The sequence below is a fragment of the Ambystoma mexicanum genome, chromosome 6q, assembly GCF_040938575.1.
Source record: "Ambystoma mexicanum isolate Mex_15411 chromosome 6q, UKY_AmexF1_1, whole genome shotgun sequence".
NCBI classification, from domain to species: Eukaryota; Metazoa; Chordata; class Amphibia; order Caudata; family Ambystomatidae; genus Ambystoma; species Ambystoma mexicanum.
Window position 1 is genome coordinate 975,125,943 of NC_090937.1, and position 27,248 is coordinate 975,153,190.

Consider the following 27,248-nt stretch of genomic DNA (forward strand, 5'->3'; position numbering starts at 1 on the left):
CGGACGGATGGTGAGACGCAGTATCCTCTTCCCTATAACACCTTTACCCCATCCTACCAAGTAGGATATTTAGAAACTCTACCCTCCGCCCCCTTACAACACGAACACTTTCTCACGGACAGCCAGCATGAAAGAAAACTGACTAACACCCGAGCCGTATACCTGACGTGTCCTAATGCAAGGTCAGGCAATTACTGACCATCACACACACACACACACACACACCTGACTTCCACTAAGCTTCCCACATGGATTAAAGGCCGAGCACAAGAGCACACTCTGAGCGAGGCAAAACACATGATGAAACCGCAGTTCTAAGATGGCAGTTTATCGAGAGAAGAAAAACGGCGAAACAGAAAGGGATCACAAGGAGGGAAGTTCTCTTGACCTTTTCAACAAGGAACCATTGCTTGCAGGAATCCTCCAGATAGGAAAGCGTAAGAGCAGGAAAACGGGCTGAATAATCCTGCATTGTGTGTTGGAGATACCCAGGGCCCTCCCCCGTCAATCCAGGCAGGGAGAATCACTGTTATGCTCACCTGATTCCCACGGGGGTGTCGGTCTGGACTGGCCCGCTGTTGCTTCCACCAGAGTAACACGTAGAGCCGAGATGACAGACTGGACAGACCCACTTAGCTTCGTTTGTTGAGCTCGTACGAATATCTTTCTGCAATGGAGAAAGGGAATTAACCTCCCGTAATCTGAGCGTTAACCCGCCTTCCCACTCCCCTTGTCTGCCCACAGAACACTCCTGAAGTCCCCTCTTAATCTCACCTGAAGATTTGGAAAGATGAGCTCTCCATCCTGCGTCGAGCGCAGGGGCGCGTAAACGACCAGTTACTTCACTGGCGTGGAGGAATTGGTGGGTTCCAGTATTGACTCTAAAGTCCAATTGTTCGTAAGAGTTCAAAAGTCTGATCTTCACTCCGCCAGATTCCTTGCAGGTTGCAGATTTAAACCACTAGAAGAGTTCCAAGTGGCAATTGGTAAGATCCTGGTAAGTCTATTGTGGTTCTCCCCTTTGGGGCCGGGGTACAGCGATGATGCAGAATTAACTGCGCCGACCCGAGATGATGTGAGTACCCCCCTGTGGTAATCGGGTAAGTCTTTGGGGGTAGGTTGTATTGTCCTTGTTTTCCCCTTAGGGGCCGGGGTGCGGCGGAGATGCAGAATTGACTGCGCCGACCCGAGATGAGGCGAGTACCCCCCTGTGGTAATCGGGTAAGTCTTTGGGGGTAGGTTATATTGCCCTTGCTCACCTATTTGTTCTTGTCTCCCCCAGGTGTTAAAGAATGGCCTGGAGATGGTGGGTTCGCGATGGAGTAAAGGAATGCAGCCCCGGCTGGTGAGTTCAGCACGGCAATGCGAGGTGCGAGGCAATGCACCTGTGAAGGCTTCTCTCTTCCAGATCGACGATGTGCTGGATCAAGGATTCAGGGAAGGGTTTTGTTCTGACTTCTTCTCCTTCTCCTTTTCTTGTTCCAGGGCTGAAGCGGGCGTGGCTGAAGACTGGAGCTGCTGAAGACACGGTGAGCGTTACGCTGCAGCAAGCAGAATAACGCGAAGCACGTGTGGCTGTCCGGGTGTGGCTTAAATAGCCTTGGAAGAAGTCCCAGGTAAGTATTCTTCCACAGCCCCACCCGAGAGGAAAGGAGTCCCTGAGGTAAAATAGTCCCTCTAAGCCTCATTTGGCTTGTGGCTTTGTGCAGCATGGTCTGCATCAGGTAGGTATGCAGCATGGTCTGCATCAAGTAAGTTTTCTGTAATGAGCCTGGCGCCCATGGCGCCAGGACTGACTTTATTCTTATGAGCCTGGCGCCATAGGCGCCAGGACTGTAGCCAAATAGCCCCTAACTGGGGTTTTTGGGCATGCTTCAAGTGGCATGATGCCTGCTTCCGGGGTTGCTGGGCCTGGTCTGGCTTTCCGGGGGCAGGCATCGTGACAGCCACCAGCTTCCGTGGTACTGTCCTGGGCTCCAAGAACAAAGCAGTGTTAGTGAAATCAACACAGCCAGTGAGTTGGGGAGACCGATATAAGACTGGTCTGTGTTGAAGCCAAGGTTGCAAGCAGCAACATTGTATGGCGAGCGCTGGAGCGAACATTGTTTGAAATACGTTTGATAAAAAGACGCAAGTAAAGTTGAACTACTGATGAGCGAATGAACTTTGAAACCAAGATACAATACGTTTGACAGAGTGGTCTGGCACGGCGTGTGCCCTCAATTGAAGGTCTCTGTAAGGTATCCAGCTGAAGAGTTGTAGAAAATCGTGCATCGAAGTGGTTCTGCGGTGGGTCAAGCTAAATCCTGCTCGCAGTCGAAAGTCTTCGATGTTGATGCAGTAAAGAAAGTTTGTGGCAAAGTAGATAAAGTTGGTCTTAGCCCGGCAGAGGGAGATCAAGTTGAAAGCATTATGTTAAAAGGGGCGTCTGAGCCCAGCGGAAGGGGGACCCGGGGTGAACAGAAAATCACCAGAGAATTTGTATCTTTGAAATCCTAAGAAGAAAGGTACTTTGATGTTTGTTGTGTTGCATCAGACCCTCTTGAAAAGAGACTTTGAATGGCAAAGAAACTTTGGCACAGAAGGCCATGATGTTGAAGTTTTGAACTGCACCCTCGTGCTAGAGAAGCCAGAGACTGTGCTAAGCTCAAGTTTGCCGCCTTGTCCCGTACTCAAAATGTGGGGAAGGGAAGCCAACGGCTTGAGTATCCTGATATATCATTTCTTGAACACTTTTCTTTTGCATAACATTGTTTCCCACACTATATGTATTTAGAATTAAGGATTGGCAATAGGATTATTAGTATAGGCCCTTTTGTTTTGACAAGACACTACTAGGACTGCGTTATTATTTGATGGTCGTAGCTCGGTCCCATCTTTAGATTTAAGATTAGATAGGCATTTTTTCAAACCCAGTTGAAGTTCAATAAACACCGTTGAACTGTGATCACTTGTGTCCGTTTTACTGTTTCATAGCATGTCTTCTGTACATTAGTATGTCCAGCTCTGAGATGGATTGGTGCCTAGTGCCCAAAAGTCATGCAGCCAAAGTTCTACTTTTCAGGTATGTTTGCTATGGGATTGAATGACGCCAGTGGTTGTGACTCAAAATCCTAAAAAGTTAAGGAAAGTTCAGGTAAGGGGGGGCGCAGGCGGGGAAATAGGTGTATTAACTTTACTCTGATTTCTGCAGAGACCACTGCTCATGTTCCAGGATCCATTGGGGACACGTTTTTCTGTGCTTGGTCTGGTCGAGGGAGGACCAGGGTTGTGGGTGAGGAGAGTAGTTTCAGATACAGGAATTCATTAAGTTGCAGTGTTTGAAATCCGGTCGCAGTGCTTGAATCTGGATTCGAAGAACCTTCTAGCTGAACACCCTGGGGGTGAAATGAAGACGACTTCAGCACAGCAGACAACCTCAGGACACCTCCAGGAAACCAAGAAAACGAATTGGAACTAGAGTCACCACAGTCAGGCAGCGACAGCCCATCGTGAATAGACCAACAAAGGAGCAGGTCATGCCCGTCATGCATGGCTTCTGTTGACGAAATAAGACTGAAAATGCTGGAGCGGGTGTCTTGTAGTAAAAGCTGAACATCCTCCAAGTTCCAAGGATGCACTCAGAACGGCGACTGGTGCAGCGAGGTAGACAAGGAGAGAGCGAGCCAGTCCACTGGGTGGGCGAGGGACACTTCCAAACGCAGGGGTCGAGACAGGTTGTTTTCAATGGTCTAGGGGATTGATGCACCGACAAGGGTCTTTCGGAGACCGGGCAGAGGAGCAGGGCTTGACCGGGAAGTCACTGACGTTTATGCTGGTCAGCTGCAAAGGGCGTCCTCGTTTCGTCAGTGGCTGCACTTCTTTTTTGGGTTCTTGGGTCCAACAATGATCTGTGGAATGGCAGCAGGAGTCCTCCTTTTATCCAAGATTTAGACTGGAAGCTTGCCTAGGTCCACCAATGGTAAGGATCTGCACCATTAAAACTGGCAGTGGCCATCCAATCATTGATAGTCGCTGGCCAAACAATCTGCCGAGCAACAGCCATTCAGGCACCTGGATGTGGTGTTGTACCAGTGGGTCCCAACCCCTACATCTGGCAAACACACAGGGACCCCCTCTTAGCTCACGAATGACCACCTTTCCCTGAGAAAGGGCATTCCATAGAAGCCAATTCCGGCAGGAGGGCAGGAAGAAGGCCAAAGAACAATATGGCTAAAGGACAGGCAACATTCTGTGGCACATACCTCTGTAGGGTGCTAGCAACTAGTAGTTGCCGTTGGTGATAAAAGGTTGCAGAGTAAAACATTGAAAACCCTGCAAGAAAATATCCGCTGCCACCAGACCATCCATGATGCACTAAATTTGCAACTCAAAAGTTACAAAAGAAAGAGTTGGAATATAAAGTACCCTAACTGCACTTCACTTTACGGTGATGTGTGCAGTTGTAAAAATGCAAGAAATCCATAAAAAGAGACGGTCTTTCAGCACTGATGGTCTTATGACCTGATCATGCTCCCCATAAAAATAAAGGGAAGTAAGGTAAAGCAGAAGTCTATATGTTCCTCCAAAAAAATTAAGTCAAGTGTAAAAACAGCAAACAGAAAGGGTGTCCCGTGGAAGTTCATGGGAGGGAAAGCGGCAAAAAATAAAATCTTTCCTTACACCAACAAGTCTCAGAATGACAAACTTTCAGGTCCTCAATGTAGAATGTTAATGCATTTGCTTTTGGCTGCTCAGCTGTCCGTTTTCCACATTGTAAGTCACTGAAAACCTCCATCTGTTTATTTGTGATGGCCCAAAATACGGGCCACTCTTGTACAGGACAAACCTACAGCTGCTATGAAGATGGCGAACCATATATATGTCTATCTGTTTACCGTTTATAGCACATGTGAATAATATATATTATGTTGTACTGACAATGAAACCTAAACTGAGACTTTTTTGAATTTTTAAAATCACTGTTCAGAAACCCTGAAGGGTGTTTTGATTTATTATAGCAAATGGGAACTGAGTTGAATTTTTACCTGATGTCTTGTTTACACATTCTTTTTTTTCTTGCACATCTTTAATTTGGCTGCCTTTTTCTTATTTATGTTTGTACAGTGCTTATTCATTGATGCACTCTGTCATAATGTTCAAAGATGTGCTTCCTCAATAAAATCATTATGGTCAAAATAAACACGTTTTTCCCAACGCTGCACATGAACGTGTGAGATGCTTATTTGTATTGTTTTAAAAAAAATATATTGTGACTTCCTTTCTGTTAATGGCCACTTTAGGGGAAGATGTAATTGCTTCAGAGAGGGCTTCAACTTTATGCAGTGCTTGTGACCTGTCGGGAAAATCCTTGTTCGTGTTGCCTCACACTGATCATCTTGTTGGTTACATTATCAGGTATGTACAGTCATAAATTACTATTTTTCTTATGCTTACTGTTTGCTTGTAGCAGCCTTCGCCACTATTGCGATATATTGTTTATGTAAGCTTGGTTAAATCGTTCCCTTTTAATATCCTTCTCTTTGACTACAAAAAGTATATTTTGTATAATATTGCTTACTTTGTTGTTGGAAAATATCCACACTCTGTTCAACATTAAAAGGTTTCTTCATGATTCTAGGAAACATTTTCCCTATCTGAAGTCAGTATAAAGCGACTGCAAGCTATGTTAAATGAAATGTGTGTGTGCGCTACTATTCTTTAGGCTCTTTTTCAGATGTGCTTCCTCAAAATGAGAACAAACGTATTCCTATGATTTAATGGGATGACTGGATTTGTTTTTCACAGATTAGAAAATGCCTTTTATGAGCATGCGCAAACCTATTATTACACGGAAATCCGCAGAGTCAAGTCTCATAAAGAATTTTTAAACAAAACCACACATCAGGTAAGGCAGTCTCTTTCCATTGCTAACATCCACTTGTTTTATCACTAACAATACTGAAATGTTTCATGGTACGCACAGTCATCCATCTGTGAATCGAATAATACATGAGGGCTCAAACTGTTGTCAGGACACAATACTGACATTTTGACAGATGTACAGAACTGAAATTTTACAGGTGAATAGGATGCAACAGGGTGAAGTGGTATTGCTTAGCACCATTCTGTCAATAATGTTGTCATTGCTTTGCATGACTCTGTAAAGATGGGGTGGGGACAGTGTTAGTGGGATCGTGGGGCAGGCAAAGAGCAGAAATGCTGTGGTGTTGATTGCAGGTGGGAAGCATCTTCTACCTGTGTGCTGTATGAGTTCTGCTGTGTTGGGGTGGGTGACGTACCCTGCGCCATATTAACCATAAGGGCGGTCCTTGGATTAGGAGAATATCCATTGATGCATTGGGATGGGGTGAAGAGGAGTGGGGTGTTGATATGGAAACAGGTCAGGAGCTTGTGTTTAGTATGCTACACCTTGTTGGGCTCTGATGGGGGGGTGAATGTGGTGTAAAACATTGAACGATTTAGCAGTGAGTAATTAGTGGGGGACGAGTAGCTGGGCAGGAGGAATGGGGTCCAAATGTTATGATTTCTTCAGGAGTGCTTGTGGTAACATAGGTTTGTTTCAGCAAACGGGTCTCCTTAGTAATACAGTAACAGATTCTGATTAAGATGGTTGGCTGTTTAAGCACCTGAAAGCTTTACGATTCGAGATGTATGGAAGCTGGCAATTTCAATTTGGTTACTCTGGGTTCCTTGTTGTATATCCGATTTTATCTTAGTTGAAGTCATGTTTTCAGTTGTTTCCTGATTATCTGGTGGTTCGATTCCAGGCGAAGATGTTTGGATAAAGAGTTCAAAGGTTTGGTAGCCAAAATGGAGAAGGGTGTTCCTCCTTTTCATTTGTTTTTGAATTGCGTAACAAGGACTAGAGGGGCATCACTCAATCTAGGAGTCCTGGAGTGAGGGTAATGCTAAAAAAAAAAACAGTTAAAGGAGGTTGGGCCCTTCATGGTAGGGGTGGCGGGCAATGCGAAGGGACTGCAAATGTGGCACTTTTACATGTGGCTCGCCGCAAAACACTCAACTGAGCCAAGGAACTGGCTCCACTTTGCCAACAGGATTGTCCAACCAGCAAGCCAGTCACCCATCAACCATGGGCAGCCAAGAATCAATTTAACCTTGAGAAAGACCCCTATGGGTCGAAACACATGTCAGCTGACCTACTTAAATCACCAATTAAATCCTGTATATGAAAAACATATTTTTCCTTATCAGCACAAGCACTATGGGGTCCAACCCTTTCTTGTTAATGCAAGAAGTGTGGGCAACACCTCTCCCTCCCATGAACTTCTCCCGTGAAAACAACTCTGTTTTGAGATAAATGTGGGGTCGGTCTCCTCAGCGGGTATACTGTGAGAGGCTTTCAAGGCTTACATTCGGGGTATTGCAATGGCCTGAGTTTGGTGTCCTTAGAACCATCCAACGTGATATTGGGGATAGTGAGGAAAATCTCTTCCTTTCGGAACAACATTCTGCCTGCCCCCACTTCCACTACACTCTCGCAGGTTAAGCTGGCTCTACACAATTTCAGGGACAATGCATCCAGAGAACTGAAGTTTTTGAGTGCGCCAATGGCGGCAAGGAAATATGGGGAGGGTGATCGGGTAAGTTGCTTACTTGCGTGGTTTGCCAGACGAGTGGGGGATGCTGCATCCCGTTTGTTAGCAACAACTCTAGCGCCTTAGTTCATACATTGTCAGGGGTTATCAGAGTGTTTGATGCCTTCTACTCAGAACTGTATGCTAAAAAAGACACGTTTTCAGATACTGGCATTGATCGATTTCTAGAGGGGCTCCCACTCACACACTTGTTGACTGAGGTTAGTGCTCAGTTAGATTTCCCTGGAAGAAATTGCATGGGCTATTGAAGCCCTGCCTACTGGGAGGATCCCTGGTCCTTGCAGTCTTACTGCCAAATTTTATAAGCACTTCAAGTCTACCCTGGTACCTTATCTCCATGAGGTGTGGGTGGATGCCCTCGGGTCCCGCACGCTCCCCAGCACCACGAGAGAAGCAGGGATTAAAATGTTATTGAAGGCCAGAAAGCTTGCTGAGCACTGCAGTTCTTAGCGCCCCTTTCACTGATAAATTCGGATGTGAAGATCTTCGCAAACATTTTAACTTCTTGCATGTCACCTTACATGCCCCATATTATGCATCCTGACCAGTCAGGCTTTATAACTGGGCGCTCCACTGCTTTCAGTCTGCACTGGCTCTTCAGTATTCTGGCCCAAATAAATCTGAGGGCTCAAGCTGTGGCGGCCATGTTAGATACACAGAAGGCCTTTGATTCGGTTTCATGGTGCTTCATGTATGTTGTACTGGAGAAATGTGGGTTCGGCACTGGCCTTGTTTCCTCTGTGTGGTTACTCTACACCTTTCCGGTATCTAGGGTAAGTACTAACGGGATGCTATCGGCCCCACTCCATATAGCCAGGGGCACGCACCAAGGGTGCCCTCTGATGCCCCTTGCATTTGCCCTAGCCATTGAGCTCTTAGCGGACCGCATGAGGTATAAGCACAGACATAGGAGCACCCGGATAGCTGGAGAGCCTGAGATTATATCACTATACACAGATGATGCAATAGTTATGTAAGGGATCCACTAGCCCATCTACACCCTATCATGCGAGATGATGTCGCCTTTGGGGAGCTGTCTGAAGTACAATAAGTCAGAACCTTTCCCTCTTACTGACGCCACGACTGCATCCCAGGACCTGGTTGGGTTTGTGTGGGCTGCGCGTGGCACTGCGATACTTGGGCATCACGCTACCCTTGATGACTGTAACTACCCTAAATGCCTGCCGCACCTCACGCTCAATCTTGCGACTTCAGCCCGGCTGCCAGCGCTGACTATTGCGGATAAAATCACATTACTGAAAAAAAAAAATGCTGATCCACCCAAAGATTTTTTTTTTTCTTTTTCGAAATATACCTCTACGGCCTGGTATGACATTTTTCAGACAGTTGGTAGCTAACATCAATCCCTTTGTGTAGCATTCGAGTGGACTTTGACCAGGCTGTATGCGTGGGGAGTTTGCCGCCCCTTTGAGATATATTGGCTGGCAGCGCAAGCGCAATATGCAGCTTTTTGGTCTCTAGTGGTGCCCCCTGGGTCGGCAGATCCTTGCCATTTTGACCCTGCGAGCGTCACTTCCCTGGCCTGCTGCATTATGTGGAAGCTGTTGGGAGTCTCTCATTCCATCATGGAACTGCGACCCTGCTTTTTCCAAGGTAGATGTGGCTGCTGAGCAGCGTTGTACTCAAAATGGAATTGATATGCTGGGTAACATGTTTCTGGATCAGAACTTTATTTCTGCTGATGCTGTCCCTGCACTCATGCAACATTAGTCCTCACTCTTCAGTGTATGGGCATCCGCAGGGTATTTAGGGAGCGGTGGGAGGGTTTTCCATTGGAGCCTGAGAGCGACTCCTTACCTGGGTACATTATGAAGGCTTGTGGTTCCCAGGTTAAGGCTTCCCCTCGGTACAGTTTAATACAGGGCCGTCTGTCGACGCCCCTAGCTAAGCTCCAATCCAAATGGGTGATAGATCTGAATCTCAGTATTTTTTTACTGATGAAGCCTGGGCAGATGTGTGCACAAAACTGAGACGTCTTCTATAACTCCTGGTTCCGCTTGATAGAACTCAAAGTCCTACACAGATACTAATAAACTCTGGCGAGACTGAAACTCTTTTTCCCAAACAACTGCAGGCTGTTGCCCCAGGTGCTAGGTCGATGATGCTGGGTACTTGCTGCTCTAAATTAGATGATTACTGGAAAGATGTTTGTACTATGCTCACTGATATGACGGGTGTCGGATTAGATGCCACTCCCATGCAATGCCTTTTTTATGTCTTTGATGATCGGGTGGGGAGAGGGAAAAAACTGGTGAATTTATGCTTGCTACTTGCGATGCAATGTTTGTTATTGCACTGGTTGAGGCCCACTGTACCATCAACTGACCAATGGCTGGAGGCTGTTGCTTGGGCCAGTGCCACTGAGGAACAATGAGCTATTATGCAACCATTGGGATGCCACCCGAAAGACATCTGGCAACCCTTCCGGTATTATATGGGGCACACACACACGATGACCCTCCATCAGACTGAGCTTGGTTTACAATTGATACCCCGCTATGCTACCATTCCCCTCTGTTTTGAAACCCCATCCTCATATACTATTTTCCACATTGATCCTTGTCGTCTCTTCCAATGCATCGTCTATTGTGATATAGGCATGTTATCAAGAGAGATGACACAGACAACAGAGGTATATTTAAACAAAGCTTTATTAATAATCAGGATGGTGTAACGCCAAACTAACTCACTCTATGCTATAGCAGGATTTCTCTGCCTAAAGAAATCTAAGGAAAGTCTAGGTCTAGACATCAAAATCCAATTTCTGTCCGTGCCAAAAACCTATATTTGTTCACACAACTATAACAAAACTCGTGGGGAAATGTTCTCAACCAGATATAATTGTTCCAAAGTAAATGCTCAATGATTGGCAATTCCAGTTGTAAAGTTCTGTCTCAAGACCAATACAGTTCCAATGTAGTCTTGTGGCAATAAGGACTGATCAAGTTCTGAGGTTACCTTCTGCAGATTCACAAATATCACAATTCACATCACTTGTCGGTCTCGGGTCTCCCTTCACGGAATTCCATAGGTAACACATTTCTCACCAACAATGTGGTCTTGGGACTCCCTTAACCAAGATGAACTTTCTCTAAGTAAGTTTTTTGTTCTCAGGGTTCCTTTCCCCAAGATGTATTTTTGTTACGCTCACCTGGTATCCACAGGGACGCCACCCAGCCGTGTTACTCGCTGGTATGCTTCTCAGCTTTGCCCTGATGTGGTCTGCGGGGAAGGTTCTGCCTGAAAATACAGGAGGACTGTGTTCAAGACTGACCGACTGGGGTAAGTATCCTCCCTCCACCCCCGTATGATTTCAGTCCCTCTGGTGCCCTCTCCTCACCTTCTGGTAGAATTGGGCGTGCTCTCCGTCCTGCCTTCTTTGCAGGGGCGCGTTGTCTTTTATGGGCGAGTGTGGTCCAGTTACTTCACTGACGCCGGCCCGTTTGATATTGTTCAGGTAGGTCTTATTGCTGTTCTTTAGTTTTGTTTCTATCCTGCATGCCTTGCTTTGTTTAAAATGTCTCTTTTTTTCTCCCTTAGGTATGCAGAGTTTCAGCGCGGCAAACTAGCTTGGTTGAGCCTTGCTGGTAAATGATGGCGCATTAAGAGCGCTATGACGCAGTAAGTAAGCGCTATGCACAGCGCTGCAAAGTCTTGCCTTTGCTAACCTGTGTTTTCCTTCCTTGTAGGTCGCAGTGTTATTCAGCGCAAGTGTAATGTCCGGCGTGGTGCCAGCCGAGAGGCGACCAGCCAGGTAAGCCTTTTGAGCAGTTCGTAATTTGTAAATGTCTCTACTGCTTTCTTTAATGTTGCCTCGATCTTCCTCAGGTCATTCTGTCTGGGAGGCGTGCAGATTCGAGGAAGCTGTTCTCAGTAGCTGCGAGTGTTTAAAGATGAAGACTGCAGGTAAGATGCTGCTGCTGCTAATGATGTTCCTTTTGTCTCCTTGCAGGTTCTGCTTCTCCGAGGTTCGAGGGAATAGCTGAACACGGTGAGCGTCACGTTGCAAGCTGCAAAGTAACGCGAAGCATGTTGTCTTGCTCGGTTGTGGTTTAAATTTATTTATTTATTTAATATTTATATTGCGCTGGTAGCTCGCCAGCCTCGGGGCGCAGAAACAAGGACACGAGAACGGACGGAACAGATAGTGATTAGACAGAGCAGACGGGACAGTCACATAGAATTAAGCTAACTGAGGTATATGCCGTGATGGCTGTTTATTTGAAGATGTGGGTTTTTACCTGTTTGCGAAAACGCGAGTAGTTGGTTTCCAGTCTAAGGTGGTCTGGTAGGTTGTTCCAAAGGTTGGCTGCAAGGGTTGGAAAGGCTCTACCTAAGCCACTTTTGAGTTTGTGAGGTGATGTAGCAATTTTAACAAGTTGGGATGATCTCAGTGTTCTATTAAGAACGTATGGTTTGATCCTAGTTTTTAAGTAGGTTGGTGCCTTTCCGTAGATGCATCTGTGAACGATGGTTAAGGTTTTGAAATGGACCCTATCTTCGATTTTCAGCCAATGAAGCTCCTTTCTGGAGTTGCTGATATGCTCTGTTTTAGTTTTGAGCTTGACAATTCTTACCGCGTTGTTCTGTACAATTTGGTAGCTTTGTAGGCATTGCTTGGAGGCACCCAGGACTAGAGCGTTGCCATAGTCAAGGCACGACAAGATGGTGGCTCTTGCTATGGTCGCACAATTTTCCTCGGATATGAAAGGTCTGATGGCTTTTATTAGATGGAGGTGGTAGGCACAGTTTTTATTTATGAACTGTACTTGGGCGTCCGCACCCAACAATGCTTCTAGCAGCATACCTAGGGTTTTAACCTTGCTTAGGACCGGAATGGGGGTATCTTTAATGAGGAAGGATGTGTAGGATGAGGGTAGCTTAGCTTAGCTATTTTGTTAAATAGCCCCAACAAAATCGTCTAGGTAAAGTAGTCCCTAGGCTACCACACCCAAAACACTAGACCGCATAGCTTGATTCTTAGGTGGCAAGCTATGTGGATGCCTCCATGTTGGCTGACAATACAATAAAGTAGTTCCCAAGCACATTGTTGTTCATGGTGTATGAGCCTGTCCCCACGAAGGCTTTTGAAGAGGATTCCAGGCTTTAGAGGCCCAAGTCCTGACTCCACCTGGCCAATGGGTTTGCCAGAGGGGGTTTTGGGCGAGGGTTGTGACAATTTTCAACAGTTTACTTGTTTCTTCGGCTTACAAGTTCACAAAAGATAATGGGATCTACTTGACCCTTCCTTTGGTTAACTTCACCAATGATTCAACTCTTTGCTGCTTTCCAACCTTTAGTAGTTATTTTGGTCTAGGCGCAGTTGTCAGACCACACAGTCCACCTGTCACAGGTCACGCAACCACATGTGCCTTGAGTCTTGATGTTGGAAATGTACGTACTATGAACCTTTCTGGTCTAGGTGTAGTTGTCAGACCGCACGGTCCACCCATCACAGGTCACGCAACCATACATTTCCCAAAGCTGATGCTCTGTAGTTCACAAGAAAATGCTTTAATTTCATTGTAGGACTTTCATGTGTTTGCCGAAGTGTTTTCTTACCATGGCACACGTTGTTTCCCCAGACTGTTCTTATAGTTGTTAACACTTTTTAATCTTCAAGTAGCAACTTTCTTGTCATTTAATAAATTCAGCATTGTAGCATTCACTTGGCTTCATTCTAACCATGCTTTCCTGTCATTCAATATTCATGATGTTTAGCTTTACGTTTTGTGAGCTCGAATGTCTTTCAAACAATTCAGTATTCAATAGATGCAAGTTTTACTTGGTACGTGCTCAGTTGCTCCTTTCATCAAGTTTGGCATTCAATTTGTGTTGCTTTTACTTTCACAGGCTCAACAGCCCCTTTCATCAAGTTCGGCATTCAATATTCCCAAGGTTTACTTATGCAGGCTCAGCAGCCCCTTGCATCAAGTTTGCATTCAATATTCGCTTGGTTTACAAATGCGGGCTCAGCAGCCCCTCAAAGCGCCCCAGAGTTCAGTCCCTTTGAGAGTCTTGCCGGGTTGCTGCTGCTCTGCTCGGCAGCTTCCCCTCACACGAGAGAAGCAACCTGCTGGTTCACCGTCTGCTTCCTTCCAGATACGCCGTCCTTCGTGCTGGCCCTCGCCTACGCTCCTCAGCAGCACTCTGCCCTCTGCCTTTATCCACAAGAGTTCCTGGTCCTGCTCTGCCCACTTGGCAGGACTCCCGGGATCTTCAGTGGGCGCCTTAACATCTTGGCTTCCTGCCCCTCAGCACGGCACAAACTTGGTTCTGTTCTCGTTCTGCTCTTGCCATCTTGCATCTCTCGCACCTCTCTAGGCATCCCTGACTTCCGCATTTTATACTTTCTTTAGTTATGGGCTGCAGGTGAATCAAAGTATTTCCAATTGCCTGACCTTGTTTAAGCCATTATAGTGACATGCCGGACCTCTCTTCTTCGTCACAGTGCCAGAGCTGTGTTGGCAATAGGAAATCTGCGCTGCTTCTAATTGCCTGTTCTTCTCAGTACCTAAAGAACAAAATTACAGGGGATGATAGAACGAGATTGACAATAGCCCATGAAGGCTAATGGAGAGCGGGGGGGGGAGGGAAGGTGAGTGTTAGGAAAGGGGTGATACCATGTCTCTCCTTAAGGTACCCTCTGTTCAATCCCCAAGGACTCTCTAATCGGGTGATCCTCCCTCGTTTGTTCACTCCCAGGGTCGGGATCCAAAAGCAACAGTCTTTCCCTGGCCACCTGAGCAGAAGATCCCTGAGGAGTAGATGTTAGAGCACCTTCAGTTTTCTCACAGTACGTATGAGAAATTCACTAATAGTTTGTATGTCAATTGCAAATGAAATGTAACGCTCTGTAGCAAGTGCTTCAATAAAGAAAGTTTACACACAAGAAATTGGAAAAAGACTTGTATCTTCCTCTTCTCAGTACTTTTGGGAGATGACTTATCACTCTTTATGTCCTTCCTCGTCTTGGTACTATTAAGACCTAAGTGGGGAAAGGAGAGCATATTGCAATAGCAAATAGTAGTGCTTTCTGGTTGTTTTTGCAGGACTTCAAGGATTTATTGGTCTCAAAGGAAAGGGGTTTAGGGAGTTCCATCACGGGACAGGGGTCTTTGTCCCCGTGAGGGTAGTCTCTCCCCATGAAGTCCTGCATTCCGCTACCCCTCGGGGGGGGGGGGGGGGGGGGGGGGGGGATTGTTGCGTAGTGGGCTCACCTCCCTAACCTCACTGGGAAGGGCTCCCCTCTTGGGAGGAGTGACGAGATCCCATGAATCGTCACAATCGCCTCCCATTCTTTGATCTTTTTGATTTAACGTAACACTGCATACTGGTGTTTAGTTTATTTCTAAACACTCCAGCATTTGTCATATAATAAAAGTAAACCACAAGATGAAAGCCATTTGCCTAAAAGCACACAATGTGGGTTAAGTAGACAATCTGACTTAGAAATGGGTGTTATTTCACTACAATTATATGATTACAAAAATGACATACCACAAACCCTGATCATATAATTTGCCATTGTATTGTTTTTAAACCGTATTAATGGGATATATAAATCTGCAAACAGTTATTGATACCCAGCATAAACACACAGCTGTTAAAACTATCAAAAGCTAAAGGCATGCTTTCTTTGAAAATATTAGTAGTCCCATTTATTAAATCACAGGTCTTGCAAAGCAGTCCACAGTGGTTGTGGGCAGCAACATATAGGTGTAGTGATTGCTACCCCAAAATGTTCCCTATAATTGTTAATGTAGATCATCATCCTGCCTTTGTAAAAACTGGGCTCACATTATGAACTATTAATTTTGGAATTAATCAATGAGGTTTGAAGAGTAGCTTCTGTATTCAGAATCCCACTAAGCACTTCGAAGCACCGTCCGACAACCGTGAAGGCCCCTTCTCAGAATGGTGGAGTTGGAGTTTTTATAATAGCTGTAATATATAGCTGCATTTTCTTTGAATCCGTTACGGCACGATTCATTGTTTTTGAGCCACAAGATGCCAATGGTGGTTCTTGTGAGCTCTGCCAAAACTTAACATACACTTGTTAAGCATCATATAACGATTTGTATCTCATTAAGATAAGTGTAAACTGTTGCAGTCGCTTGCAGTTGATTTACTTAACACTGCACGCCAAAGATGAATTTAGTCATTCCAAAGCAAAGATTATTTTCGTCAGTTAGACAAATCAATTTGAGCACTTTTGGTTATTCACTACAAATACCTTTGTAACTGATTTGGGTTTATATTTCGATAACTGTGAAAACCTTTATAAAAAGTAGCTTTACACATTATACACGCGATAAATGTAAAGCTGCAATGGCAACTTTGTTACTTTCCAAAATTGGGTTGTATTAGAAAAAATTATTTGATGAAAGCAAGTGCTTCTGCTCTGGCATGCAGGGTATGATGCAGATCATGGCTTATTGGTGGCATCTTTACATCATTTGTTGAAGCTACATTGTTTTGTCTCCAGGCGATGCTTTAGCTCTATCCATTGGGAACCAAGGATATTACCATGGGTATATGGGATGCAACATGAAACTGTCCGTGTTCAATCAAAGGCAGTGGGGAGTGTATAGAGTCTGTACTTCCCTTGGCACTGCTCCTTTGACTTTTCGAGTTTCTTCCCCAGTCTCTGCCTTTGACCAGTGAGGAAGCCTGCCATGCAAAGGGAGTTTCCTTCATAAGTACACACCTTTGGCTTTCTCAGAGCAGTGTTAGTTTGTGTCACTTAGTATCGTAACTATTAATATGGACCTTGTAGGGCGAATCCTGGCATTGCAGAGCCAGTTGGCACCTAAGTAGAGGATACTTGGTTTGATGCATACATTTGTGCTGTAGCGCCACCATTCATTTCTGCTCCTGTGTGGTGCATTATTGCCACATAGTCACGCTACATAGTTTTGTTTAATATGCATTGATTTAACCTAACCACTCAGTTTAAGATTATTTCAGACCGCAGTCGATAAAACTACAGGCAGTACAGTACTCCGATAAAAGAGGCAAACAAGTATGAAATATTTGAAACACGAAACAGAAAACTGCAAATGGCACCCAACTGTCTCCAGAAATTCAGCATACAAATATTTAACATCGAAATATAAATACAAAGACAAACATTTACAGTTCATTATATGTGCAAAGGAAAGGCTGCAAAATGTAAGTGATATTCTGGCCACTACTCCATATGGGCCAGCAGGACCAAACAAAATGACTTTAAAATCCACAATTTAACAGTAATAATCAAAAAAATAGAATTTAACAGTAATAGAAGATCATAAAATATAAATCATAATTCAAATATACTGTACACACGATATAAGTCTTAGTACTCGGATCACAAACAATCTGAACTCAAATGCCTTTGCAAAATATCCAACATTTCCTTTAGCCCCAATTCATTAGGCAATCGTTAGAAGTGTTTCTAGAGCCAATACAACGGAATTGTCACATGATGCAATGCAGTCCGACATTTAGTGAAACATTTTGATTTTGGCTCGAATATGTGAAGATTTTGGGCAAGAGTATATACAGTGCATCTCGGTCTCCTCTTGAGATGTGCAAAATGGGCAAATGGTGGCTTTATTGTTGGTGCTCTGTCAAAGAGCTAATATTTTGCCTAACGCGCATGAGCCTTTCCTGTTGACTATTCGATAATAAATATTCTTCAATTCTACTTAGAGAATTAATGATATAGTGGACTCAATTATTTATCTTGGTTAGCCCCTCATTCCAACTTTGTTCAATGAGCTTATTTCTACCTTTAGACAGCACACATGCTCTTATACTTTTTTTTTAAACAATTTTTATTATTTTTAAACAACACACCAAACATTACAACTTTTAGGACGTTCATAATCAATGTCAAACCAGCACATTATACAATTCCCATCCTCCCCCCTCCCTCCCCACAAACTCGAGCCGTCTCAACAGTGTCATCAACATGAGCATTTTCGGGAATCTCAGTGCTTGTCAACTCATTTGAGTCTTCTGTTTCATGATTGACCTGGTGAGGGGTTGCCATTGAGGTCACCAGTTGCCTCCAGGCTATCAGGGGACCCACTTCCTCTTCTCCCCCCGTGGTGGCAGCTTCAAACCAAACCGCAGTTTCTGCTTCTGCCCATCTCAGGAGGTCCGCCCACCATGTCTCCACTCTAGGTCTATGGGCCGCCTTCCAACACATTGCAATCCTGCGCTTGGCCAGGATATAGGCCAGTTCCTTCATTTTGCTGATATGTGTTAAATTACGTGGCCTGGGGAAATTCCCAAGCATGCATGCCCCAGCAGACCCCACATCCAGCACCATACCCCCACCGGCCATTTTCGTCTTTATTTCTTCCCAGGATTTATGCACCTCTGGGCAAGCCCAGAACATGTCCAGCAACCCTGCTTCCTCCTCTCCGCACCTGGGGCACCTCTGTATGGCTGAGCCTCCGAACCTGGCTATTCTTCCAGGGGTCAAATAGACTCTATGGGTGACATACAGCTGGATCTGCTGGAGTCTAGCATTCCGGGACACCTTCTTATGGTATCTTTGGGCTCTATCCCACTGTCCATCTGTCATGGGTTCTCCTATCTCCTCCTCCCAATCATGCCTCTGTTGGAGCAGCTCCCTCTCTGCCTTCGCTCTTAAGAGCTCATATATCCTAGATATTTCGTGCCCACCCTCTGAGACATCATACATCATTTCCAGGGTGGCATCAGGTTCTTCCGCTAGTACCGTCTCAGGCCACCTTCCCCTTACCCGTTTCATGAGCCTGATATATGTAATGTATTGGCCTCTATGCACCCCTGTCTCCTCCTGCAACCTCTGAAATTCCAATACCTCCCCTTCCTGCCATACATCTCCGAGGGTGGCTAGATCTACTGGTTCCCAGTATCTACGAACCGCTTCAAACAATTGGGGGTCGTCCCCGCATAGCGCCACTAGCGGGACTTGCTGAGAGAGCGGGTCTGGGTCGCCCACCATTTTCCATGCCCTGCGCCAGACTTCCCAGCCCAGCTCCAATAGTCTCCCCCTCCCCACCATCTTAGTTTTATGCATCCACACTGTGTCTCTTAGAAAGTATGGGGCCGAGTCACCCCGCAAAAGCCTAGCTTCCGCAGACAACCACCTGGCCACATACAACAGCTGTCCCGCCAAGTTATACAGTTCAAACTTTGGCAGGCTTATGCCCCCCTTATCACAAGTGTTCTGTAGCTTCCACAGGGCCACCCTATTTCTGGAGTTGCCCCATATGAAGCCCCTGCACATGCCATGGAGTCTCACAAAAAAGCGTCTGGGGATCAAGTACGGGACATTGACAAAAAAGTGCAAGAGTCTGGGCAAAACGACCATTTTGAGCAGAGCTGCTCTCCCCATCATGGCTAGGGGTAATCTAGATCAGAACGCCATGCTGTTCCTAATGCCCTCGACCGCTTTCTCTGTATTATGTTTGTGCTCTGTTTCTATCTTATGGTAAATGTTCATGCCCAGATACCTGAATGTCACGGTCTGCCAGGGTATCTGCAGGACAGGTAGCCTCTCTGATGGGGTGCTCCTATACCTTCCCAGGGGGAACAAGCTAGACTTCCCGGGGTTCACCGATATGCCCGAGAGGGTGGCGTAGCGATCCATCACCTCCAGCACATATTGCAGGTTTTCTTCCGGGTAACGCAAGTAGAGGAGCATATCATCTGCATACAGTGATATCAGGTGTGTGCCCCCCCTGTCGTGCGAATCCCCACCTCCCCGTATTGTTGCCGCAGGCATATTGCCAGCGGCTCTAGTGCCAGAATGTATAACATGGGTAACCAGGGGCAACCCTGTCTGGTCCCCCTGCTGAGTAGCCATTTATCTGAAATTGTGGGTCCAGTTTTAACTCTAGCGATCGGGGAGCTGTGTAACGACTGGACCCATCTAATATATCCTGGTCCCATTCCGTATCCTTTCAGGGTCGCTGTCAACCACGGCCACCGCACTGAATCAAAGGCTTTAACCGCGTCCAGCGACACGATAACCATCTCGCCCAAGTCTTCCTTGGTTTGATCAATGATATGGTGCAGCCTCCTGTGGCTGTCTGTGATATTTCTGCTGGGGTCATAACCCGTTTGGTCTGGGTGTATCAACTTGCCGATTACCCTCTGTAGCCTGTTGACCAGCACTGCCGTGAGTATTTTGCTATCCTGATTAAGCATGGACAAGGGCCTATAGGACCCGCATTCCACGTCCGGCTTACCTGGTTTCAGGAGCGGGACGATCACTGCCTCGCGGAGGGACGCCGGCAGTTCCCGCCCGCTCATAGGCTTCATTAAACATGGCAAGCAGCGGCTGGAGTAGCTCCTGCTTGTATGTTTTATAAAGCTTGCTGGGTAACACATCCGACCTGGGCGCTTTACATGTAGGGAGGTGTTGGATCACCGCCTCCAGTTCGTCCGAGGTAATGGGGGCAACTAAATCTGCGCGTTCTAGGTCATCTAAGGTGGGCAGCCCCATATCCTCTATTGTTTCCAGTATTTCCTGGCTCATATCCTCTCCTGTATCCTCATATAATCGTCTATAGTACTTGAGGAACTCCCCGTTTACCCTCCTGGGTGTTATAGATTTGACCTCCCGCATCCCTGACCTCTCTGATCACCGAACGGGGGGGGTCTCATTTTTGTATAACCAGGCCAGTAGTCTACCCGGCTTGTCCCCCCCTGCATGTAACCTCTCCGTATATTTCTTATAATTTAATTTGCATAATCTGTCCCAGAGTTCGCTACAAGCTAACTGTAAGTCCTTTATCTTGGCGCTGTTCTCTCGGGCGGTCCCCTCGTTTTGAATAAGGCCCTCCAGCTCTCTTTCTGTTTCTAGCAGTTCCCGTTCAATACCCCCTTGGAGCCCCTTAGATTTTGATATGGCTACCCCACGCACCACCACCTTGAATGCCTCCCATAATGTTCCCACAGAACGTACACTGCCTGTGTTAATTTCAAAGTATTCTTCAATGGCCTCCCTCAGATCCTCTCGAAATTCTGCATCCTGTAGAGCCTCAGTTCTGAGCCTCCATGTCGGGATACGCGCTCTGGGGGGTTGATGTTGCCACTCTACAACCAAAGGCGAATGGTCGGATAATACCCTGGCCTTGTATTCGGCCCCCACCATTTCTCCCGCTATCTCCGCAGCAGCAAACACGTAATCCAGCCTTGTATGCAGGTCATGCGGCGCTGCATAGTGCGAATACTGGCTATCCATTGGGTGTAACGTTCTCCACACATCCTCTAAACCGAGGTATATCAACAGTGTGTTATGATCTCTGCTTCCAAAAGGTCAGGGTTTTCCCAACTCCCTTGGAAGCAGATCCATAACCCAGGTTCCGAGTGCCAACCAGTCCCAATTGGGACCTTTTGGACCCAGTCCTGGCGCCAGTGGCACCAGGCTCATAAATATGCCCAGTCCCAGCGCTGGAAGCGCCGGGCTCATAATGCTTGGGTGGATTTACCTGCAGCAGACCATGCTGCTTACTTGCCTGCCAGTTGAGCCTCTGATCCTCTTCTGTTTGAAACTACTTTTCCTGTTGGGTGGGGCAGGAGGCACTCCCTAGATTCAGAACACTGGAACTCTTCTGGAAAGCAGGAACTCTTTTCTTACCTAGGCGTGGCTGTGGAAGGAGATACCTAAGCACTACAGGAGGCTATTTAAACCACACCCGATGGATGAATCTTGCTTTGCGTTATTCTGCATCCTCTGCAGCAGAACGCTCATCGTGTCTTCTGCATCTGATCCTGGGCCTAAGGAAAAAGGCTTACCATCCTGAATCCAGTCTTCAGCAACACCTATAAAGACAAGAAAGAACAGGTTAGCATTACGGTCTTCAGTGACAGCTCTTCACTTACCTGGTCCATCGGCTGTCACCAACGCTTCGCGCTGCATTCCGGCATCTGAAAGACAAAGGCTTACCTACTCTTCGTGCACTCCGGAGGTCTTCACACTGCATTCCGGCATCTGAAAGACAAAAGCTTACCAACTCTTCGCACGCTCCGGAGGCCTTCGGCGCTGCATCCCGCATCTGAAAGACAAAACAAGGTGCGTTTAAAGACATTGGGGAACTTTAATACTCACGTGCCATTACTCCTTTCCACATCTAACCCAGTGGGTATTCCGGCACCCTGCAGCCGCTCCGAACTTGTACCTGCAAAATAAAAAGACAGTTAGAGCGCATCGTGAAGCAGGCAACAAGCGCTTACTTACGTGCTTCCAGGCGCTTCTATTCATCACACGGGCTCCATCTTCAACTCACTTCAGCCCGTCATCCGCCATCGCCGGAACCCTGCAAAATAAGAGACATCATTACTAAAGACTTTAAAGACATTAGAATTACTCGAAACTTACCGTTCGTGCAGTAAACGACGGACAGCAGTCCCCTGAAGTCAAGAGGCCTGCTCCCCTTATCCAGTGAAGAAACTGGTTACAGCACCCTGCCCCGAGGCAGATGGAGAGCACAGCGTTCACTTACCTAAGGTGAGAGCGTTAACCTTTGGGGTTCTACAGGAGAAGAGAAAGGGAAGGAGAGAGAGACATTCAATAACCCAGTTCCTTAATCCCATATTTTCTATCTGCAGACATCTTACCCTTCGAGTCAGACATACAGTGCACAGAGGTCCAGCCCAAAGAGCCAGCCGTGTGTTACACATCACCTTTGAAGATACGGTATACGCCAGTCAAGACCGGCGCCTCTACGGGAATCAGGTGAGCGTTACACAGTGTCCTCAATGCTTTGGCTTCTGGCGCCGGCCTCCCTGATTTGTCATCTGACCTATCCATCCTAGGATTCAGGGTGCAATTGAAATCCCCTCCCCACACCATCTCGCCACCCACCAGGGGGCTAATTTTACTGTATAGGGACCTAAAATATGCCGCTGTGTCATGGTTGGGGGCATGCAGATTTATGATATTCACCTCCTTATTTTCTAGGAGTCCCGCCACCACCACCATTCCGCCCTCTGGGTCTAGTGTCGAGCTGAGCAACTGAAACGGCACGTGCGGTGCCACCCAAGTGATCACCCCTCTTGCATATGCCGAGTATGTGGCACCTATGACATTACCCTGCCATTTTCTTCTGACCACCTCCAACTTATCCTTGGTGAGTTGGGTCTCTTGTAGCAAGGCTATGTCAATGTGCATCCTCTTTAGATACATCATCACTTTGTTGCGTTTTAGATAACTGTTGAGGCCCCGCACATTCCAGGTCACCACTCTGAGATTACCCGATGCCATCTATTCGATGTACTCCACCCTCCCCTTCGATGTCTTCCCTGATGGCCCGTTGTGTGACTCTTAGCCCTCCCACCCTCCACAACTCCCCCTTCCCAAAACTCCACCCCACTGCACACAACCCTTCCCCTCCCCCCCACCCTACCTAGCCCCAACAAATGCCCAGCTCCATCCCTGGATCTCAGGCCCACCAGCGTCTGGTCCTATCTCGGAGCCAAGGACTAGGACCCCGCGGGGCGTCACCAATCTAACGGTGACCTAACTAAGTGTAATACTAAGGGGTTCAAGGATTGTCTCCCAGGAGCTCCCACTCATCTGAATAAGATTGTTGCATCTGACGGAACCTGCCAACATGTATTTGCTGCAACACATTCCCCACAAGCTTTATTTAATACTATATTCAAGTCCCAATATCTTAGCTATGTCACCAGAGATGACCCAGCTGCGTGCTACTTATCTTCTGTGGCTCCCGTCTGGATATCTGGTTCTTGCGGGCGGCCCTGCATGTCCAACCACTCCATAGCATCCTCCGGCGTCTCAAAAAACAGTTTTGTTCTTGTAGAACACTTTCAATTTGGCTGGGTAGAGCAACATATAATGGTGGCCGGCCTCTCTTAACCTCCTCTTTACCGTCCCGAAGTTCATCCTGCTGCGCTGTACGTACAAAGTATAGTCCGGGTATTGCGTGATTTTCGCCGGCCCCCTTTCGATCGTTCCTTCCTTCCGGAAGAATTTGAGTATCCTCCCCCGGTCCCGGTAGTTCAGAATCTTTGCGATCAGCGGCCACGGGGGGGGGGTTGTGGGGGGGTTCCCGGGGGCGGTCTCCTTGTCAAGGCCCTGTGCGCCCTCTCAACTGCAAACCCCTGGGTCAGCGCTCCGCCAGTTATCTCCTGCAGGAGCATGATTTCAACATATTCTGTTGGGTTAGGCCCCTCCATTCCTTCTGGCAGACCAACAATACGAATGTTATTGCGTCTGGCGCACCCTTCTGCTTCCTCCGCCCTGTTCTCCAGGTTGCCCACACGCTGCACAAGGGCATGGAGCTCCGATCCATGGGCAGCACATGCCGGAGTGTTTGGGGCCATCTCTTTTTCCAAATTTCCAGTGCGCTCTGCAAGCGTCCGCACATCTTGTCTCAACAAATTAACTTCCTCCTGGACCGCTCCGATTTTAAGGTCCAGACCCACTTTCAGATCGTTCATTCCCAGGCCCAGTTTGCTCTCCCAGGCAACTTTCAAGTCTGCAATCGCTGCCAGCACTTCCTGGATCGTGCCCGGTGTCTCCGCCACTGCCATAGTAGTGTCCTTGCTTTTGCCCCCTTCTGCGCCTGGAGGTGTCTTGGCATAGGCCTCCAGCATGGGCTGTTTGTTCCTGGATTTTGGAAGACATCCTGCTATACTGTCCGGGCGTAAGCCAGCAGCGTCACCTCATGTGCAAAAGTCCACGTGGCGTCAGGCCACTCCTGGCGTTTCAGGGGCCGTTGCAGCTGTGTTCAGGTGTGTCCTTATTGCTCGCCCCACACCCGGAGTGGGCTGTGTCCTCCCACGTACCTCCGCTTGCGCAGTATTGTGCCACCGGTCCCTGCTGTGTTTCCTTCAGTAGCCAGTGGTCCTGTGCACCCACTGACCCAATGCCCTCCCACTTCGGCCTTCTGTTGGCCTCAAGGCCGTCCAGCCTGCAGTCCAGCCCTAGGTGCTTTCCTCACGGTCCTTGACTAAGGAGGCCTCCTTATATTGTATCTGGGAACCAGCAAGTGCCCCGGGGTTAGCCTCCTGTACTGTCTTACTCCTGTGGCCCGTAGTGAGGTCCCACCAGACTCCGACCTCGTTCGCACACCTCGGTGCGTTCTGACACTCGGTTTGGGCTGTTTTGTACCCAGCTTGGGGGTAGCCCCACTCCATCCGCGGGCCAGGGTGCGTTCCCTGATCCCCCTCCCGTCTCCACCATTCACAGCCGCCAGCACATGTGCAGCGGGCGTCCCCCCGCACTTCTTTGCCTCCCCCAGGGCCTCATATGCGCCCTGGTAAAACACTCTGGGTGTCCCTTTTAGGCCCCCAGGTATTGTGGTCTACTCAGCCTCCAATGTTCCCTGGAGGCGGCCCCCTGGAGTGTGCCTGGTCTCCATTATTTCATCACACCTCACAGGACCGGCCGCTGCACCTTCCACCAGCAGCTTGGCTTGCAGTATCTTAGGTCGTGTGGGGCATCTGTCTTGAACTGTCCGCAGCCCCTTTTAATTCCTCTCATACACTCCTCGTGCCCAAGGTCTGTTTCCCAGTGTTTATATGTACAGCCACTGCCACTCTCTGCCACCCCCCCCCCCCGCCAGCCCCAGGGTCTGCTGCTACAATATTGCCTCACACACAGTGCAGGCCTGGCCAGGAGCCGAGGTCTTGCTGCCACTGCTAGACATGTAGTTGGAAGGTTCCTGCGACTCCAGCTCGGTCCCGTACAAGCCAAGCGTGAACCGTGTCAAGGTTCCGAAGGTTATGTGCACTGCCGGTGTTTTTTCGATCCCTAGGGCCCAGACTCCAGAGGGGTCCTAGTCCCAGGAATAGGTGGTCATGAAGGCCCAGTCATTGAAGCTGTCGGAGGAGTCTTTGCGAGGCCCGGAAGCCAGGAGGGCGGAGCGCGTTACCGTTGGGCTGGTAAGGTATGTAGTCAGATCTCTGCGGCGGTTGCAGGAGGGGGCAAAGCGGGCTCGCACCTGTTTCAGCCGGCTGACGCAATCGGACGCAACGAAGCAGGCACCCACCGCCCATGCCGGGTCCCTGTGTCGGCCGGGCTCTTCGGTGCCACCGCCTCCACGCCTCGCGAGCACTCCCCAGTGCTCAGCAGTCGGGGGCAGCACCGACTCCCACCATGCCACCTCTCACCGCGCCACCTCTCACCGCGGGCTACAGTGCCCGTATCAGGGTCCAGCCGGGTCCGCGAAATGGGCCCGAGTTCAGTGTCTCAGCCGGGCCCAGGCAGCCGTTTGGTGCATCTCCTTCAGCATCAATGCGCCGGGTCCCTGTGCTGCCAGCGTTCTTCGGTCCACCGCCTCCTCGCCTCGCGAGCACTCCTCAGTGCTCAGCAGTCGGTGGCAGCGCCGACTCCCACCATGCCCCCTCTCGTTGCGGGCTACAGTGCCCGTATCTGGGTCCAGCCGGGTCCGCTAAATGGGCCCGCGCTCCGTGCCCCGGCCGGGCTCAAGCAGCCGTTTGGTGCGTCTCCCTCAGCAGCAGTGCGCTCACATGCTCTTATACTTGTGCTTAGTTTCATATCAGAAAAAAGGAGAGATTCTGTGAAACCAGATGTACTCAGCAGGTAACCAAAGTGTAATTTTGGTAAAGAAATTCCTATTCCAGATATCCAAAATGAGCTTCCTTGTTAAATTGGAAAGCTCTACTCAGATAGGCCTCACTATTATTTAGTCTGCTAAAAACCTCCAATACAATTAATTGTGAGTGGTCAACGAGGGGCCGACTTCGGTAAGCCCACGATTCTCTTGAAAAACTTGGTTTCGGTTCAGTGGAGTTTGTCAAAGTGACAAAATCTGCAACTATCAGAGCCTCACAACCACAAACTGCTCTAGTTTTTGCATAAGACATGCAAATAATGTCTATTGGTTGTCTATGCAAATGGCTCATGGAACGTTTACTAAACCTGTCAGAGGAACTTGTTTGTCCACATGAGATGAACCTTTCAAAGTCACATGAAAGGTCACACCCATGTATACGTCACTTTTATTTGTTCTTTAACTGAAAGAAAATGTGTCTTATATTTCTGTTTCCCACCGATTAACAACATGTTCAATTTGGCAGCACTTGTAGCAAATCTCTTTCTGCCTCAGAGGCCCCATAGGCATTAAGGAGTCCATTTAGTGCTTTCATGAATCTCGCAGTGAAAGCGGAGCCATTAGAATAGCTAAGCAGGTTTTCCGGCTATATGCTTTTGATTTAGTTGATCACTCATTACAATGATTGCAAGAAGTTACCAACTTTAGTGACCAGTCACTGGCCTGGATGCAATCCTTTTTGGGAAATGGAACCATTAGTCTGTAGTAACACAGCAGAAGCCAAGCCAGTCCCTCTGAGTTATGGAGTGCCACAGGGTGCCTGTCTGTCGCCAATTGTATATAACATCTTCACAATGCCACTATCCCAGTCGTTGGAAGAGAACAAGATATGTTTCTCAAACTACGTGGATGATACCTAATGTCTTATCTAATTGACAGGAGAGTATCGGGAAGATGTAAGAATGGTGAATAGGATCTATAATCTCATCCAGGATTGGATGTGTATGAGTGTGCTGGCAATTAACCATGCTAAAACCAAACTCCTGGTTAAAGGCTCCAGCTGTAGACTGAAAAATCT

The 27,248-nt window shown here is 47.6% G+C and overlaps 1 protein-coding gene across 2 annotated transcripts in view; it reads left to right on the plus strand.

The window, feature by feature from the left end:
• TRAPPC11 (trafficking protein particle complex subunit 11) overlaps positions 1-27,248 on the plus strand; it is a 1,974,021-nt gene that overhangs the window by 70,744 nt on the left and 1,876,029 nt on the right. For both annotated transcript variants that reach the window (XM_069631477.1, XM_069631476.1), the window contains exons 5-6: positions 5,283-5,397; positions 5,788-5,887. In XM_069631477.1, coding sequence (XP_069487578.1) covers positions 5,283-5,397; positions 5,788-5,887 — 215 coding nt within the window. The remainder of the gene's footprint in view (positions 1-5,282; positions 5,398-5,787; positions 5,888-27,248) is intronic.